We start from the raw sequence: 14,143 nt of genomic DNA on the forward strand, positions 1-14,143 counted from the left end.
AGTCTACATTCTGTATTTGGTAACCAATTCCCATCTGAGAGAAGCAATGAGGTCTGCAGTATGCCCTGAGAAATCACAATACAATTGGGATTTACCTAATCAGCCACTGTGCAACCATTAAATAGGAAACATAGCCCAATATACAGCCTCAGGGTTTTTCTTAAAAGAAAACTTCCCTCTTGATATTCATAGCAAATAACTTTGGATGAAGTTAACATGATTATCCCATATTAGTAATACTGGCAGTGCACTGATATAGCAGTAAAGTAGGGCTACTATAATTTCAGGCTACTGAGAGTATGTTCCTATTTCTAAGGGTACCAGTGACTTTTTTCTCAGTGAGATTCATTTCTCTGCAACCTCTGATGTTCCCAGGGCCCTGATGTAACTTTCAGTCCACAGGCTCCAAGATTTCAGTCATTCCTGAGCTATAATAGCGGACCAGTCAATTTCCATTCCACGGAGAAACAGTTTGTATACAAACGTGAACTGTTCTTAACCAGGAAAAATATATTGGACTGTTGATAAAAAATTCACTGCCCAACAAAACACCAACAAATGTTTAACCGATCATACCATGTTCCTGGCTTTCTCATTTTAAATAGAGGGTGCCTTGACGCAGTGAAAACGATTTTAATACACAAGATCATTCCACTACAACAATAGTGGGGGAAGGAAGACTGAAAAGATTTTAATAAAATGTTTAATGCATTTTTAGGAGAGCTTTAGTTTAAAGTATCTACAGTGAAGTTTATGTCTACTTGAATTACATCACACCTTACTCAAAGAAGACAATGGTTCCTTTTTGAATTTCAGTCATCTTGGACAATAAAAAGAAACTAGTCTGTATCGTTTTTGTTACTAATCTGGTTCTCGTACTTAGACTGGCAGGGAAAAAAGGAGGTGCTCTTCCAGGCCCTGCCCACAAAATAAGCTCCACCCAAAATGAGATGCCATTCACAGTAGATTGTGCAGATGTTCAAAATATGAACGTGCAGCTCTGAGCTCCATTGGACTCCTTGTGCTTGACTCCCCTCAGAGGGGTTGCAGTATGAGGATAGGCTCTGCTTGGTTCCTGGGGGTTGGCTCCCACTTGATTAGGGGAAAATAATAAATGGTGGTATCTCCCAAATGCCACCCACTTATGGCACCAAAATGAGATGTCACTCTCAGTCAACTGTGCAGATCTGTGACTCTCCACCTCATTCTGAGCAGGAGGGAGTAAATAGTTAACAATATTGACATTTAAATATCATTACTCGGCATCTGAGATAACCCTCTAATGAAATTAATGGGGCAGTTCAGCCCTCTGAGAGCTATTGTTCCAGACTCTTGGCATTCTCAAATAGACATCTCTGCTGTGGTTGCAGTCTGGTCACATTTCTGAAGTTTTCTTCTGAACCATAACAGCTAGAGATTCTTTGAAAGTGAAAGCTGAGATTCTGGAGAACAAGACAGCAGCTTCAAAAAGGTGCTGCACAACATAAGGGCATGTGCCAGTTGTGTCCAAGCCCTGGAATAACTGGTTTTAATCACTGCTGGGAAATGTTAAAATCTAACAAAAAAAGTTCTCATGCAACTAAAAAAAAAAAAAGAATAATTTTTTTTTTTTACTTAAAAAGCAAGAAAATCAATTTTCATATCTAAGACAGGAGGTACCCTTGAATTCCAATCATAAATTCCACGAGGGAAAATAATTAAGCTGACAGCAGAGGTGTATGAATTAGCTAGGGTTTTTTGTGGCCTTTCATAGAATCATAGAATATCAGGGTTGGAAGGGACCTCAGGAGGTCATCTAGTCCAACCCCCTGCTCAAAGCAGGACCAATCCCCAACTAAATCATCCCAGCCAGGGCTTTGTCAAGCCTGACCTTAAAAACCTCTAAGGAAGGAGATTCCACCACCTCCCTAGGTAAATCATTCCAGTGCTTCACCACCCTCCTAGTGAAAAAGTTTTTCCTAATATCCAACCTAAACCTCCCCACTGCAACTTGAGATCATTACTCCTTGTTCTGTCATCTGGTACTACTGAGAACAGTCTAGATCCATCCTCTTTGGAACCCCCTTTCAGGCAGTTGAAAGCAGCTATCAAATCCCCCCTCACTCTTCTCTTCTGCAGACTAAACAATCCCAGTTCCCTCAGCCTCTCCTCATAAGTCATGTGCTCCAGCCCCCTAATCATTTTTGTTGCCTTCCGCTGGACTCTTTCCAATTTTTCCACATCTTTCTTGTAGTGTGGGGCCCAAACTTGGACACAGTACTCCAGATGAGGCCTCACCAATGTCGAATAGAGGGGAATGATCATGTCCTTCAATCTGCTGGCAAGCTCCTACTTATACAGCCCAAAATGCCGTTAGCCTTCTTGGCAACAAGGGCACACTGTTGACTCATATCCAGCTTCTCGTCCACTGTAACCCCTACAGTTCTGCAGAACTGCTGCCTAGCCATTCGGTCCCTAGTCTGTAGCAGTGCATGGGATTCTTCCGTCCTAAGTGCAGGACTCTGCACTTGTCCTTGTTGAACCTCATCAGATTTCTTTTGGCCCAATCCTCCAATTTGTCTAGGTCCTTCTGCATCCTATCCCTACCCTCCAGCCTATCTACCACTCCTCACAGTTTAGTGTCATCTCAAACTTGCTGAGGATGCAGTCCACACCATCCTCCAGATCATTAATGAAGATATTGAACAAAACCGGCCCCAGGACCGACCCTTGGGGCACTCCACTTGATACCGGCTGCCAACTAGATATAGAGCCATTGATCACTACCCGTTGAGCCCAACAATCTAGCCAGCTTTCTATCCACTTTATAGTCCATTCATCCAGCCCATACTACTTTAACTTGCCGGCAAGAATACTGTGGGAGACTGTATCAAAAGCTTTGCTAAAGTCAAGGAATAACACGTCCACTGCTTTCCCCTCATCCACAGAGCCAGTTATCTCATCCTAGAAGGCAATTAGGTTAGTCAGGCATGACTTGCCCTTGGTGAATCCATCCTGACTGCTCCTGATCACTCTCCTCTCCTCTAAGTGCTTCAGAATTCTTTCCACCAATCAAATATCAGGAAGCTGTTTGAGGCAGTGGGTGCAGCACTCACCTTTTAAGCTCCTCCTCCAGTTCCTTGACTCTGTTCTCCATCTTGGCTTTGGCCTGCTTTGTTGCTTCAAGCTCTCCCTTCAGCACCTCCTGCTCCCCAGACAGCTGGTCCACCTTAGCAATCAAATCATTCTTCACAACATTCAAAGCATTTCTTTAAGGCAGGGAAAGGAACAGTAAAGAGAGATGCACTGAGAACAGAAACTGCCTCCTACAGGCAGCTGAGAAAAAAAAATCACACATGCCACAAAAGCATTCAATGTAGCGGGAACTCACAGAAAAATGGTGGGGTTGGTGGGAGGGAGTAGATAGGAACACAGGAATTGCCAGACTGCATCAGACTATCTAGTCTGGAATCCTGTCTTGATTGGCCAGCACCAGTTGCTTCAGGGGAACATGTGAGCACACCACAAAAGGCAGACATAGTGTAATCTGCCCCCCATGTTAGGTCGCATCTTGATCACTAATAAAGTTTGGCTTAAGCTCCACAGCATGAGGTTTAATATCCTTTCTATTATTTTTTGTTATCATTCAGCTGTGGATATTCTTGATAGCCATCACATCCCTTTTTTGAATAGTGTTACGTTTTTAGCCTCAACAATTTTAATGTGGCAATGAGTTCCACAGTCTAATTGTGTGTTGTTTAAAAAAGTATTTCCTTTTATTGGCTCCCAATTTTCCTCCTTTCAGTTTCTTTGACTGTCTTTGTTCTGGTATTATGAGACAGAAAGAACAGAAGTTTCTAATCTACCTTCTTGATACCATTCATGGCTTTATATATTATCATGTCCCCTCTAATTTGTCTCCTTTCTAAGGTAACAATCCCAATATTTTCAATCTCTCTTTATATGAGAGATTTTCCAGGCTCTTTGTCATTCCCAATCCCTTTTGCTGAACCCCCTTTAATCCTGTAATATTCATTTTGAGATGGGATGACCAGTACAGCACACAATAGTCTATATAAGGATGTCCCACCAACTTATGTAATGGCATTATATTTTTTCTGTATTATTCTACAGCCCATTTCTTATTCATTCTAACTTTTGGTTAGCTTTTCTGACTACAGCTGCACACTGAGCAGAAGTCTTCAATGACCAGTCTACAATGATGGCCAAGTCCCCTTCTTGTGTTGATACAATTAATTTAGAACTCTGACAGGTATGTGAATAACTTAAATTTTTCCCTCCAATGTATGTTACTTTGCATTTATCAACCCTGAATTTGTTTGTCATCATACTGCCCATTCACCTAGCTTGTTCAGGTCTCTTTGAAATTCCTCACAGTCCTCTCTGGTCCGACTAACCTAAACATCTGCAAATCTTGCTATCTCACTACTCATCCCCATTTCCAGATCACATGTACTATATACTATATACATATACTAAACAACAAAGAACATAGTATGGAACCCTGAGGCACCCAGGTATTAACTTTTTGCCATGATAATATCCTACTATTTGTTTCCTATCTTCTAGCCAGTTTTTGATCCATGACAATACTTTGCCTCTTACCCCCATGACGACTTAACTTTTTTAGTAGCCTGCTGTGCAGGACCTTGTCGGCAGGCTTTTTGAAGTCTAAATAAATTATTTCAACTGGTTCTCTTTTATCTACCACTTTGCTGATATGTTCAAAGAATTCTAAGACATTTGTGAGTCGTGATTTTCCTTTGCAGAAGGCAATTATTGCAGTGAAGAGTTCAGAACATTATAATTTCCTAACGGTCACCTGTCCCATTCTGGACTGCTCCAGCTGCCAACGAAGTTAATGAAAAGCCTGCCATTGACTTCAAGAGGGGTAAGGCCCTACAAGCATGTGTGTGGAATGTTCAGTCAAGTGACTGTACAAAAGAAATATGCATAGGAAAGCCCCTCAAACATGGCTTGAGGAAGAGGAACTCCAAGGAGCCAAAACCATCAAAGAAAGGTTGCCAAACCAGAAGCCAACATGTCTCGATGAGGCAGGAGTTCTGATGCAGATCTATTCCAAGATGACAAGAAGCATATAAAAATAAATACGCAGCTCAGAACATGCAACGATTTCTTACTTGGTCTCCAGAAGTTGCGAGTTCTCCAACAGCAGATTCCCCACTTCTTTGCCCATTCCTGAAAAAAGAGGCCTGGAAGTTTTGATCTGCACCTCCGGAAAGACAGAGCCTTATTCTGGGCTAATTGACTCATGCTTAGGAAGAGAAATAGCTTTTGCTAGGCAGCCTTACAGCTGTGTGTCCTGCTGCAGAGTGCCTCCTGCTGAAATAATACATAACAGCAGCAAATGTGTCCGTGTGTCTTTTCTGTAAAGAATACAATTTTTTTTTACCACTTACCTAAATACACACAAGCTTCCTTGAGGGGATGGGCCAAGGAGATGGTTGCACTAAAGCTGGTTAGGAGAAGCTGAGTCTAAGACTCCCACTCCAACCCTGACATACTACAACTGTTCCTTATAGTGACTGCTATGGAGGGAAGCTAGGAGTTCAGGGGTTCTTAGTGTCCACAGATTTATAGCAATGCAGAGTGTTGTCCAATTTACAACCCATCAGCGGGTGTCACAAAATTTTTGCTTTTCTTAGTACAGAAGCCAAATCCCCAGTCCTTAAATATACCCATTTTCAGAATTCTTGTAGCCAGCTCCATGCACATGAAGGCTCCATGGCACCATCCTCGTCCTACTACTGCAATCTTAGCAGGGTTTTACATAGGGTGCCCCCTTGTTTCTTTAGTTTTATTTAGGCATCTCTAAAGATATTAAGATTAATTCAGAGCCACAATACTGCAGGCCCTAATCGTAAAAGGTGTGCCGCTGTGGCACATATGCAGCTCGCACACAGGGCTATGAGGTTGCACTTTTGCATGCACATTTTTAAAGATCTGAGCCTAAGAGCGAGGGCTGAGTTCATTACTTTTAAGTGAAACTGAAAGGGGACCGACCCATCAAGGACAGTTTCCTGCTCGAAGGGACTCTTTGGGTTACAGCTATAGAGACAGTCTCCTCCCCAATGGGGGCCAAATACAATTCTAGGGGGTAGAAGCATAAAGACAACCCCTCTCCCCTCATGGCATGACACTGATGCAGATAGCATTCTCTCACTACAGATGATGAAGTACAAAAAGCTCACACAACTGCCATGGTTTGCGTGGAAGTTCTCCATCATATTACCTTGCTGTACAAAAATTCCTTCCTTTATAACAGATATAGAAATTATTCAAGGTGTAAACTCACTTTTACAGGAAAATAAAAAATGACTCACACTTGAAGTAAATGGAAGTTAGAGAAACAACACTTCGACACACAGATCCTCTTCCCACAATTAGATGGGATGGGTTCATGATGGCAAAAGCAAATTCCCAGCAAGGATGGACAAGAAGCAGCATTTTAAAAAGTAAAAATTAAAAAATACTGAATAGACAGGAAATGAATCACTTTGATGTTTCAGGCTACGTGTTCTCAGGGTGCTGGGGGTGGGGAACACTACAAACACCTCAGAAGTGGGAGACAAAAACTCCAAGTTGGGTGTTAACCTACTAAAAACGTATTTCTGTTGTGGGGGAAGAGGAATGAGAAATGCCCCCTTTCTTTCCTCCTACAGATGATCACATATGTGGTACGGTGCTATCCACTAAGCTCAGAGATTATGGGCATGGGACTCTGGTTATAAAGTGACTAGGGATGTAAAAGTTTAACCGGTTAACTGATAAGCATCAGTCTTATTGATTTCAGTTAACAATTAAACTCCCCTGCCGCCTGTGCCTGGGAACGAGGAGGCAGTAGAGCCCCGCGCACCAGCCAGCAGTGGAGTCCTGGGCATAGTGGGGCAGAACTCCTTAATGGCTAACTGTTTAACCGATAGAATTTTAATAGGTTAAACAGTTACTATTTTAAAACTCTACTTACATCCCTAAAAGTGACATTCCCACCCCCTCCTACTGGCTTTTAGCAATAAACTAAATTAAATGTATATCTAATAGCATTTTCAGAAATGGCATAATGATGTTCCAGAAGCAGAAGGGAGGAATGGGTAATGGGAGTTCATGTGTAGGACCTTCTTTGGATTACTCCTTTCTGCATTTTGATTCCCTTGCTACTTATTGGGTACTGGTGCATCTCCAGTACAGAAAGGAGCTGTGATGGAGAGGATCAGCCAATCACCCCAGAACTAGAAGCTCCACACTGTCCAAGCCACAGATATCTTCCCAAAAATGGCACAGTGGAAACTACAGGACACCTTACCCCAGGAATGGTACAGAGGGCTATTTATGTAAATAGAGGACAGGAGACAATCTTCCCCAAAGCAGCAGCATGGTATTCCAAGACAACCTGATCTTAGTGGACAGAGTGGGGAAACTCTGAGAAGTTAGCAGAGGGACAACCCAATCTATATGAAGAGAACTCTGGGGTGGAATTAAAAGGAGATCTTTTCACGTACCCCTGCATGCAACCAAAGTGAGGAAAAACCTGGGAAGACAGAGACATATTTTACAGAGTCATCCCATACTATAGATCTTCCATATTCAGACAGACAGTCACAGTCTGAAGCATCAAAGTGGATGATCAACTACATCCAGAAACAAAAGAGAAGCCCAAATCCACAGAAACTTAGCTATTGTCTCCTGTGTCTAAGAGATGACACCACCACCACAAAAAACAAAACCAAGAGAACTCAAGAAGCATGAAGAGATGTTGGGTGGACAAAAGGAGTTAAGAAAAAACATTTTAAAAATGGCCTTCGCCTTACCAAAAAAATCATCCCGCACTATGAGAGCCATTCCATACGAGAAGGGGAAACAGAAAGAGATGGGGACAAAGGGAGAGGGGAGAAAGAAAGGAAGAGAAAAAAGCAGCCATTAAGTACCAATCTGTAAACAGCAAATAGAGCAGCTCATCAGTGTGTATGAATGTGTGTGCGTGGTACATACTATGACGTGTGTGATACAGTGATACATATTCATGTATGTGTGCATGGTGTACATTGTGATGCTCAGTAGGGGCAAGTCTATATCCTGCTCACTAGAGCTTGGCCTAACAGGGATTTAAAGCCTGAGATATCAGAATATGCTCCACATTCCTGTTCCATTTCCATCTTAATCATCTCCCACCCCCACAACAAAGGTAACTAACCAGACAGCATGGACAGGGCATGGGAAAGACAGCGGGAGAGGGAAATTAAAATGGGGGGAAATCATAGTTTATATCCAGGGTGCCCTTCCTCTCTTTACATAGGGTCAAGCCCATTTCCTTACACAGGAACATTCCACATGCCCACTCACTTCAGTGGGGCTTTTCCTGGGGAAATATCTTAGGCTTTGGTCTTTCATGGGAGAATGATAAAGAAAATCCAGACCAAAAGAAAGGAAGATGCATGCTGCTTTCCCTTTCCTTGACAAAGCTCTCTCAGTGCTCTGTAGGCCCAACCCTGAGAGGCACTGGCTTTCTCAACTCCCAGGGAGTCAATGGGACATGAAGTCACTCAGCACGTCTGCACTGCCCCCAAAGACATTTGTATCTGCACGTCAACTGCCTTGGATAGGCAGTAAAGGCCCAATCCAACTTGGGAACTGGATCAGGCCCTAAGTGCACTGTAAGAGAAGGAGCAAATTCTCCAAATGTAGGGCTCCCAGGGATGACTTCTGATGGCAGAATGTGGCCCTAAAGTAGTGAGTTTCCTTTACAAAAACAGCGTAATAGGAAGGCACAGAGACAGCATCTGCAAAATGTTTAACCAGGAGGACAAGGCTTCAACAAAGAGCAGAAGTTTTGCCACTTTCAAGTCCATCTCAATCTTCATTCATTTGGAGTAAGGAGAAGAACCTAAGCTAGATTTCTGTGCCCACCTGGATTGGGCTTGGGGTACAGCTCCTGCCCTGACAAAAAGGAACTTTCCACCCCAGACTAGAGGGAAAGACATAGTAGGGTTTCCTCATGGTCCTATTAAGAGCATGGAGCGAACCTACAGAAAGCCACCCCAAAAAAAAAAGGCTTATCAAGACATAGCAGGCATGTGAGCATAAAGCAGAGATGTTCTATTATATCAGGACTTATCAGTGCAAGCCAATCAAACAAGGAAAAGGCAGAACAAAGGCTGCAAAACCAACTCTGATTGGACAGCAGCAGGGGAGTATCATGTGTATACCACATCATTCAATCTAAACTCAACAAGGATAAAGAGAAACAAGGAAACTGAACAGAGGAGAGATACACACCTGAGAACTCCCCTAAGGGCCATGTCCAGCGAAGCACAGAGAGACAGGGGGGAAAGGAAGCGAAAAAAAGGATCAATCAGTGACTGAAACCAACAAAATCAAAATTTTGTTAAAAAAGTTAACAATGATTCAGCCATTTCAATGTCAAAACGCATGAAATAGTAAGGACAGGACCTGCCATGACTGCAGATGGCATGACTCAACATACAGGACATAAAAAAAATCAAGGGAAGGTAACCCACAATGAACCTGGAACCATATGCCTTGGTTATCAGTTTTGCAGACAAGAATCTGACGAGGCCGTGTCTTCCTATGCTAGATGAACCTTTGTTTTCCTATGATATGTTCTATTTAAAACTGCTGGCCAAAGGCTAGTTCCCACATCCCGCCTCTTCCTCCTCCTCACCTAAGTGAATGATATATTTGTCTTTCCCAACCATATCTCATAGTACCAATGATGTAGTCAAAGGATGCCTTAACCTGCAAATACAGCCATTAGTATTTAAAACAGTCTTTATACCCCAACCCCGGGACTGGCTTTGTTATTTGGCTTCAACTTCTGTGATGAAATAATATATAACTTACCACTAGTATATTAGCTGAATCTCTCTCTTCATCACAAAACCTCTTTTATGAAAAGCAAGGTCGCCAAAGTAAACATGGCCAGGTCACCTAGCAGTGGAAAGAAGGACCCTCCCATAGCCATAAACAGCATCTATTTTGCCCCTCACCCTTCAGCTCCAGATTTTTATGGGCAGTGAAAACTGGAAGGGTGTTTGTGTGTGTGAGAGAGAGACACACATACTGTATCTACAGTAAATACAATGAGATTATAGCAGTAAAAAATGAACATGCAGGAGTAAATGAGAAAGAATGTTCATTGGGTTGTAGTTGGAAAGAGGGGAATTCAATTAACAATTATTACTAGTAAATAATTGTTTATATTCCACACCACTCTCTCAACTACATCCTTACATGAACAAATGTATATGAAGCTATAACAAAGCAATGGGAAATCTGGATTTAACCAATGAATTTAGACCATTCTCTCCAAAGCTGCAAAAAAGAGTGCCAAGAAATGATAGTCCAAAGCTAGCTTTGCAAACATCCAGAAAGACAGACTAAAATCCCTCCAACCAGGAGATAAATATGCTTCCTGAGGATTGTACAAGAATAACTTCTGTAGACATCTATTGTTTTAAAGGCATCACAAATGACATTCTTCCGATATTAAGAATCTTAATCCACCCGGGAAAAATATATTTGGAAGACTTTGCACCCATTTTTGGGTCTCCAATATTAGAATCAAGGCTAGACTGTCTCATTTACACTGGTGACAGCCTGAAATAACTCTATTGGCTTCCATTGATTTACACGGTGAGAGTTCAGAATCTGGTCCAAAAATAGAAAGAGCGCTTCTTAATTTCTGGATCCTGTTGAGCTCTCTCTCCACTGTTTGTACCATGTCTAATTCATGCAATTTTCTCTGTGATTCTTCAGGCTGTAGTCGGGATGAAGGAAAAAGAAGTGCCCCAGAGATAACAACTTGTCGGAAAAGAGCAGAAAAACCAACAGATTCACTACGATCAAGCCCTAGCTTTTTTTATGGCTAAACTGCAGCTTTATCAAAGATCTTTAGAACTTTGAGTGTGTGAGGGCAGAAGGAACAATAAACTAAACTAAATTAGCCTTTTTGTCTGTGAGTTTGAGAAAGCATTTATAGCCAGAGCCTTCTAAAATTTATGATGGATTAAATATAAAAGTATAACATTTAAAATCTTCGACCTGCCTCCCTTCCCTCACCCCGTCCTAGCAATGTGTGCTTCATATCATCCAAATCAAAACTTCCCTTAGATTAGGTCACCAGAACCCAACAAAAGGCCTAAATAGATTAACATAATTTCCAGGAAACTGATAGGCCTCACTTCATCCCATTTCCCAGGCTTGTAAGGGAATCCATAAAAGCCTCCCCACCTAGATGGCCAGAGTCATTACAACAGCTTTGAGACTGTAAGCTGTATCCACCCTCAGTGATGAGCCACAGAGGCCTCCTGATGATTGTATGGAGTTCTGTTGCTCTAATCAAAACCAGAAAATTGTCTAGGGCAGAATCACAAAAAAGCTGGTGACTGAAAAATACTATCCTATGATCCTCAGTAGGACGGCAGGGGAGGACATGCTTTAATATGTTTCTTGGTGTAACAACTTGGGTATGTAGGATGAAAAATCAGAAGCTTTCAGAGTGATCCTGGAGGTCTTCGAAATTCTTCCTTGGTGACAGGTTCATTTTCCTGGTTGATCTCTAGGAAGGACAAATCTTTCCATAGAAAGAGTAGTCATTCAGGACTGGGAAAACATAAAGCAAGAGTCTTGTTTAGGATGGCACTTCATTTGACATGGTATAAGGTAGGACTTCTTAGAAAAGAGAGGAGTTCTGTGAATATAAACTATTAAGTACTTCCTTTTGCTAATATAGTTAAGCCCTAAGGATTTCCTTTTAATTGGGCTCTTAGTGCTTTTATTACAACGGGTTTTGCTTTTGTGGAGCATTTTTAGGTATTTCATCACCTAGAGTATGCTGCTGCTTCTACAGTATATTTAATAAATGAAGAGTGAAGAGAACAACCCCAAATTCAGTTACTGTAAAGGTTTACTACAAGACCCACTCATAGAAAGAGGAACCTACAAATAACAAGACAGGTGAAGACACTGCCCACAAACAGTAACACTCCCAATATGGGGTAGCCAGCAAAAAATAGTTTGCTTTTAAACATCAAGAAGAGGGCAAAATAGAAGCCTCAGTTCCAAACAGGAGCAAACTGAAGTTTAAAGAAACTCTCTTCTTTCCATCTCAGTATGCAGCAAAGAGAAAAAGGAAACAGTCTTTTGCATCTGAACAAAGAGGCAGCTCAAGGCACTTACATTTAGTATGGAGAAGAAAAGACTGAGAGGGGACATGGCAACAGTTTTCATGTACATAAAATGTTATTACAAAGAGGAGGGAGAAAAATTGTTCTCGTGAACCTCTGAGGATAGGACAAGAAGCAATGGGCTTAAATTGCAGCAAGGGAGGTTCAGGTTGGACATTAGGAAAAACTTCCTGTCAGGGTAGTTAAGCACTGGAATAAATTGACTAGGGAGGTTGTGGAATCTCCGTCACTGGATGTTTTTAAGAACAGGTTAACCAACACTTGTCAGGAATGGCCTAGTTATTATGTAGTACTGTGTTGAGTGCAGGGGACAGGACTAGATCATCTCTCGTGGTCCCTTTCAGTCCTACACTTTTATGGTTCTATGATTCTGTTATTTCAGGTGCCCAATTTGAGAACCTTAGGCTGATTGTCAGAAGTCCTTAGTGCTTAGAGGTGAAGTAATCTTTGAGTTCATTAATTTGTAGGTGCTTAGCACCACTGAAAAGCAGCTTCAAAGTGTCTCAAGCTGTTCAAACAAAATGTGTGACCACTTGAAACTCTGGGCCTAAGTTTGTCACAGACTGTGCTGGGCCAGGCCCCTTCAGACTACAGGGTCTGAACCCCAAGATTCTTGCAAGTGAATTCCAGGTAGACAAGACACAATGAACTGGGAATGTACTGTTCCAAGTAGTTTTTAAGCTGAGGTTGTCATTCTCCTGAATGACAAACATTTCAGAACCTGATGTTTCCTGACAAGTAGAAAGCAAACAACATCAAGCAGCAGTTGACACGAACAGAGAATATGATTGCTGACAGATTGCCAGACAGTGCTCTTACAGACAGGAGAAGCACAAGGGGAGAAGGATAAAACAGATGGGCAGCAGCTAGATTTTCAGTAGCTATAGCAATCTGACTCTTTTGGGAAGAGAGGAGCCAACAATGTATGCTGAGATGGGTAACCAAAATTCATGCTACAGTAGACAGATGAAGATCTAACATCCATGTACAGTTTCTACTAAAGTCTCCTTCACTCTGAGTGGCAGTGTCAGACCTTATGATGGTTCATAATATCCCTGTCTCTGACAGTACTCGTGCTTCACCCTTGATCAGACGTATTCTTCCATAAGAGCTGGTAAACACAATTATAATAAATGTCTGCAAAAGTGCTGCCTCCCGTCATATACAAGCCAAGTGCCTCAGTAACAATGAGTTGTTTTCAACTGGGCTCTTCTCCAAAATTATTCATCAGTCCTGCATCAGAATCTAAACAATAAATGCCTTAGGACTCAGGCACTGGCCAGCATTTTTGTGATCTGCTGCTACTGCACAATGCAGCTGTTCCAAATGCTGCAAAGGTACTGCAATAAATAGGCTATAAACAATCACCTATGCAGCAACACACCATTGAGGCCTTAGAAGGTTTAGATATAGGGCTCATAGTCTGTTCTTGTCAAAAGTGATTTAGATATCTTTTTATTTTTTACAGAGATGGTCCATTGCAATTTTGCAACAAGATCACAAACTGACTTGGCTGAATCTACATCCAAAGTACTTTGGTGAATACTGTATTTTCAGAATCAATGATGAGATAGGCCGTGAGCCTTTGCCATTTCAGCAAGCTCAAGAGACAACCAGCAAGAAAATATATTCACCCAACACACTTAATGCTTTCAAATACATCTCTTGCTTGTATTCGGAGCACAGAAGGCATTCTGTGAGAGCCCTCTTATGTCTCAAGTTACTGAAGAACTCCTCAAATCAAGACATTGAGACTTGAGAGTGATGTACATAACTATAGGCTTTGTCGATCATATCTGCACTGTATTAACTTCTATGGGACTTAATCATGTGCTTAAGGGCTCTCATGAATGGGATCTAGACACCCAAAGTTCTACCCCAGGAAGCACTGGGCTCAGTCTATAACCTGGGATAGATTC

General features: G+C 41.8%; 1 protein-coding gene across 41 annotated transcripts in view; it reads right to left on the minus strand.

The window, feature by feature from the left end:
- MAPK8IP3 (mitogen-activated protein kinase 8 interacting protein 3) overlaps positions 1–14,143 on the minus strand; it is a 169,664-nt gene that overhangs the window by 53,400 nt on the left and 102,121 nt on the right. For 22 of the 41 annotated variants that reach the window (XM_024110534.3, XM_005294381.4, XM_024110538.3 and 19 more), the window contains 4 exons: positions 9,295–9,306; positions 7,830–7,847; positions 5,142–5,199; positions 3,096–3,248 (listed from right to left, as the gene is read on the minus strand). In XM_024110534.3, the coding sequence (XP_023966302.1) occupies positions 3,096–3,248; positions 5,142–5,199; positions 7,830–7,847; positions 9,295–9,306 (241 nt within the window). The remainder of the gene's footprint in view (positions 1–3,095; positions 3,249–5,141; positions 5,200–7,829; positions 7,848–9,294; positions 9,307–14,143) is intronic. The other 19 variants (XM_065559770.1, XM_065559766.1, XM_065559763.1 and 16 more) reach the window with 2 other exon arrangements.

This window comes from Chrysemys picta, chromosome 10 (genome assembly GCF_011386835.1).
Source record: "Chrysemys picta bellii isolate R12L10 chromosome 10, ASM1138683v2, whole genome shotgun sequence".
Taxonomy (NCBI): domain Eukaryota; kingdom Metazoa; phylum Chordata; order Testudines; family Emydidae; genus Chrysemys; species Chrysemys picta.